The following is a 5,767-nucleotide window of genomic DNA, read 5'->3' as shown; positions in this document are numbered from 1 at the left end:
TCTAATTTTGTAAAGATTAACTGCCTCAGAAATCCAAAGGGGGTTGCTATGAGTCAGAATCTACTTGATGGCAGTGAGTTTGGTTTTGGAGTTTTATACTGTAACCTATTGCTTCCTTTCAATCTGAGAGGGCATTAAAACCTCTGGGTGCCTCAGGTTGCCTCTGAGTCACAGGTAAGATGGTGTCAGGCCTAAGGACATTATAGGGAGTATATGCCATCCATCTGCATAGAGAACTTGTGGCCACCAGCTTCCTCAATCCATTTGGGCTACACCCCATTGCATCATGTTAGCAGGAGAATAATGTAAAAATGTCACATCAAATTAACATGTGCTTAATGTGAGAAGAGAACTGTCAATTGAATATTCAAAATATAATCCACTAGTATTTCCCATCAACTTTTTAAGAAACCTGCTTAAATAAATAAATAAAGGGAAAAGGGGTAATGGTTTGCCATTAAGTGACATTTTAATGGCTGGGATTTTAGAGTTAGATCCACCTTAGAAAATACCTGATCTATTTTTACATGACCTTTCACATGCCATTTGCTTTAATAATCGTCCGTAGTACTACATGTTTAGGGCTGATGTATTAAAATTTCCCTAGATGGCTTGTCAGTAATCTGTTTATTATAATTCTAAATTTATGTTTCAATCAGGGCATAATGCCATGGCTGTTGCAAGAGCTTATGCTGATTACAGAATAATTGATCTGATTAAAGAAAAGATAGATAACATGCCAAAACCAGCAGAAAATCAAAAAGTAAAAGGCAAGTCACCTGTTAAACCAAAGACTGAAGGCACTGAAATTAAGAAAGAGGAGGTAAGAAAAGAAATTGGCTAACCATGAGTAAACAGAATTCCTTAAAACATTGTTTTATCATTACACAGCATGGGCAAAACAAAAAAATAATTCATATTTCTAGCATCATTATGCAGTACTTTTAAATAAATATCTAGCAGGAAAATTTACAACTATCACTGAAAAGTCTAAAAAAGTAATCATTGAAAATAGAATCCACACGAAACCAAATTGGCTCAGCCAAATACAATTAGAATATTGAAACAGGACTGGTATTGAATATGTATACATTTGGATCAAAATTATGCAGATAACGATGAGATGACCAAACAAGAAAGAAGGGCACGATTTTCCTCCATTTCGATCCCAAAATCTTAAATTGTCTACACCCTCCAGCAAGGAACTTGAATGGGTACCACTGACTCCTGTGATATGGAGCCATTTGTAACTTGGATATATCCTGAAAAGTAACTCTAAATAGTTAGGTGTTAAGGTGCCAAACTGACTTTTCCTGCTAATGCTTAGTGGTTCTGGTGTCTCTAAACTATGAGGGAAAGGTTGAGGCTGTTGTAATTGTTGTGAGTTACTAAGATGTCAGATGTTGCCATTGGCAGGAAAACCTTAAGTATATTCCCAGGCAGGAAGCATCTTGTAAGGAAGCAGAAGTTTCCCTGGAGATTCTTGGCAGCCACAGGACCGGGGATAAAGGTCATCAAATTGCAAAGCATTCAACGTATTTGGGAAATAAAGGTAATAGGAAGTGGATAGGCTGGAAGGATGGTAAGCAGAGAATAGAGAGTAATAAACATAAAAGACTTGAGTAAAGTAGGCAAGAGATAAAGAGGATCAATGAGATTAAGCTTCTGCTATATGCACCATTATTTTAATAGAAATCCATCCTTCTGATAAATGGGATGGCCACAGGTCAAGGATGGTTATCTGGAAGATTTATGTGATCTGTCACTGATGTTACTAGTTATATATGGTTAAACAAGGCAAACTAATCATCTCCCACTACCCAAAGTTATGCTAATATCCTGTATTTCATCTCAAATTATATTTTGTATAGTAGAATTTTCAGTTCATTTTTTAAAATCTGGCTTCAGAGGAACATGTCCAAAAACAAATATTTGAAAGTGTAAATGGTTTTCTTGCAATTGATAGATTTTCTTTTGGCTTGTCTCCAGGAACCACTTTATTCAATTTACACTGTACCGACAATATCAGAGGACAAGAAAGTATGTAAGGATAACGTGGTTTATCTCAATTCTTTGATTACTAGTGGTTATACCAAGAAAGTGGATATCATGTTTGTTCCACGGAGGGTAAGTACTCCAGACCATGGTACAAGCTCATAGTGTCATTTTATAAATGTTTTTTTTGATGCAGAGCACCCAGACAAATGCCCAAAGGTTATCTTTCATAGTTATTATTTGTAGTTGTCCTTGTGTCAGATTCTGTGATTATTTCCAACTCAATATGTCCAACTTTCTTTGTCCCCAAAGCCTGGCTCCCCCCCTTTTTTTTTTCTTTATCTATATTGATATTTAATTCTTGAAAATTGAAATCATCTTTATTCAGTTACATTCCCTTCAGACATTTAGTGATCAGATTCTATAGATACCTTTTCTTGGTACTTGTCAGACTCTACTCTTCTTTGTACTCGCTACTACCATCTCAGTTGGATGTTTCTTATCAAGCCTGGATTTATTCATTCAATAGACTCCTAAAATGTCTACAATTAAAGAGACGGAGGCATCTTTTGAGGATAAGGTTGTCTTGCCAGTACTCATCAAACCATGCTGAATAAGAAACTATCATCTTCCTCTGCTTTCCACTAGGAAGATAATTTTGACCTCCACATGAGACATAAAAGTACTAAACCTAGATGGTATTCTCATTCCTTTGCTTCACTGTCTTGACATCCCAAAAAGGAAGATCAGCTCACCCCAGGGTCATCAGAGAGCTAACTAGAGAGGCATTGCTCTATTCAGTTGTCCAAACATTTGCCATCAGAAATAGTGCTGTTTACATAACCATTTATACCCTGTAAGGGAAATAAAAGGGTTAAATTAGAATTGAGAGTGAATTTGATAGTTTTACGTTAGTGCTATTGAAAGTAGTCTCAAAATGAGAAAATATACTGCCTGTCATTACTGTCCCTGACTTGGGTGTGGCTGTTTATTTAAGATTTGGAGTCCTGAGGCCACTACAGCAGAGCTGATCAGGAAGAGAGAACTGCTGCGGGAACGGTTCACTTACGAGGTGGACTTTGAGGATTTCATGATGCCCTTTCAGAAGAACATCACAGAGAGAGCTCGGGCATTGGAAGCTTCCTTCAAGATGTAAATCGCAGCAGTTGCTCCTTTGGGTAAATGTTTCAAGGCCCAGAGACCAAACTATGGAGCAAATAGATAGTACAGTCAAAGCTAAAACAATTCCCAAATTAATAATTTGTAATCAAATATGTGTTTTTTTCTTTAACAGCTATAAATATTCCAAGCTATTCTGGAGATTATGTATTTTATTTTGCAATGAATTACATATCATTCTAGATAAATCCCCCAAACTACTTTAAGAGTATAGTGGAATAAATGCCATTTGGGTTATAAACGTAGTTATTATTGTCTAAAATTTACCAGATGTTTAGGCTGGGTTCTCTGGAGGAGCCAAACCAGTGAAGTATATATACAAATACACATAGAGAGATATTTACTTCAAGGAAATGGCTCACACAATTGTGGGGCCTAGCAAGTCCCAAATTCACCAGATTCATGGGTCATGTGGCAGAGGACTGACTCATGGGGTTGCAGGAGCTGAAAAAACCCAAACCAAACTCACTGCCATTGAGTCAATTCCGACTCACAGTGACCCCCTTTGAGTTTCTGAGGCAGTAAATTTTAGAGAAGTAGATTGCCCAGTCTAGTGAATCCAAATCTACAGGTCATACAGCAGGCTTCAGGTTTCTCATTGCCCAAGAACTGGAGGTCAGACAGGATGATTGCAGGATCGAGAGAGAATGAGAAGTTTGTCAGAACATCCATTTACCTATTGGATGCAGGCCACACTTCCAAGGAAACTCTCCTTCCAACTGATTCCTCCTATTATGCCATAAAATGGAGAATGTCTGCTAAACCACTGAGGATCATGGTCTAGCCAAGTTGATACATAACATTAATCACCACAGTCCACCCGTTGTCAGCCTGGCACCTATACATAACTTCTTAAACCATACATCATCTCAAAATAAAGACAATTATAAACTCATACTTTTGCTAAAAATGGTACACTAACATGCATACAACTGAAAATGTACTAGGTCCATTTATGTCCTGTATATTATAATAAGTATGGGATAAAGAAGGAAAGAAAACAAAAACACACATACAAACACATACATGTTTAACAAAACAAGGATTTAGGCTTCTCGATTCAGTTAGGGCAGTTTACTCTGTCAAATCTGACCTGAAAAAAACAAAAAACAACCACAGCAGTCTTCAAGGATGTTGGGGCTCCCTTCACAAATTTGTTCCTCGCAGTTGTGGTAAAAGGTATATCCTCTGGACACTCCTTGGGTGGACCTGTCAGTCCAACCTCATAAATCCACTCTAAGATGTCAATTTCCCTAAGCCTTTGGACCTTCTTCTACTGTATACCAAGGCAGTTCTGGTATTTCTGAATTAATGTAGGCCACCTCTTAGTCCACACTTCTGTCAACCAACCAAATAAACTATTAGATCCTTTTCTAACCTCTTTAGTTGAAACTTTGAATGAAGAACCTATGCTTAGTGAGCCCATGTCAATAAACTCTGATCTAACTTTATGTCCTTTGCTCCATTATCCCACACCCTTAATAGCTTTCAAACATATTCCCCAGTTTTCTGCTTGTATATATTAAAAACATCAAGCAATCCTTTTGGAGTATAGCATACCTCTTCATGAGTCACATTTTATACTTCACATCTTGGGGCTCACTGGAACTTAAGTCTAGTTGTAGGTGTAGAAGCAAAAATGAGTGTTGGGGGTAGGTCCTGGGGGAATATTCAGCAATGTCTCTGCAAGGCATTTACCTCAGGTGATACCCCAGGCAATGTCTCAGGTATGGCTCCAAGCAATGTCTCAGACAAAGACTCTTCAGCTAGATTAATCTTATCAGATGGAGTTGGGATGGATGGTTTTACTGGGGAGGATAATTTAGCAGACAAAGCTGGAGTGATCTCTTCACATGGGAGTGAGAGAGTTGGTTCTGTTGGGAAAAGCAATTCAACAGAATTTAGGGGCTCAGTGTTCCTAGCTTCTAGATTATCTACCAATATGTCCCCATACCAAGTTTCAGGATCTCATTTCTTCCCAATCAATGTCCTTTAACTTCAGTCAGCATTTGAGGTTGGGAATTTAATTGATGCTGTAACAGCCACTCTTTCAATAAGGCTTTGGGTTTGGTGTTTGGCAATATCTGCTCTGTTACTACAAGGATTGAAGCTTTTGTTCAGGGTACAAATAGCAACTTTAAAGTCTCATATGCAGCACTTGATCTGTGACTCTATGCCATGTGCTCACCCTTTTCTTTCACCACTTTGTCTAGGGAAGGTAGGACCAACCAACCAGCTTCCTTATACTTATCATCATCTTAGCAGATGAACATCGTTATGTTTTAAAAGATATAATTCTACTGCAAATTGGTGAAAACAATTTATTATTGTGAAGATTCAAAGGAAAAATAATTTGACATGTACATCATAAGTAATGTTTCTTGATGTGTGTGAGCAAAATATAATGGTGTTATGAATGAGATAACACAAAGATTATCCATTTTGCTAAAGACTAAAGTAATGTGAAATTTTTGTACTGAAAAATAATAATAGATATTAATTATATAATTTCTTAGTATTGTAGTAATGAAAGGCATTTAGACATTATCTAATCCCATTCAATCATATTATTAATGAAGAAACTGAGCACAAA

The 5,767-nt window shown here is 37.2% G+C and overlaps 1 protein-coding gene across 1 annotated transcript in view; it reads left to right on the top strand.

Moving 5' to 3' along the window:
• Positions 1 to 3,151, top strand: part of ANKEF1 (ankyrin repeat and EF-hand domain containing 1) — a 16,511-nt gene extending 13,360 nt beyond the window's left edge. The window contains exons 6-8 of the mRNA XM_007956428.1: positions 630 to 823; positions 1,990 to 2,127; positions 2,993 to 3,151. Coding sequence (XP_007954619.1) covers positions 630 to 823; positions 1,990 to 2,127; positions 2,993 to 3,151 — 491 coding nt within the window. The remainder of the gene's footprint in view (positions 1 to 629; positions 824 to 1,989; positions 2,128 to 2,992) is intronic.
• Positions 3,152 to 5,767: the final 2,616 nt, after the last annotated feature.

Source organism: Orycteropus afer, unplaced genomic scaffold, assembly GCF_000298275.1.
Source record: "Orycteropus afer afer isolate SDZICR_OR568_19922 unplaced genomic scaffold, OryAfe1.0 scaffold00620, whole genome shotgun sequence".
NCBI lineage: Eukaryota > Metazoa > Chordata > Mammalia > Tubulidentata > Orycteropodidae > Orycteropus > Orycteropus afer.
The sequence above is the reverse complement of the archived record's forward strand: the minus strand, read 5'-3'. Positions and strand labels throughout refer to the sequence as shown.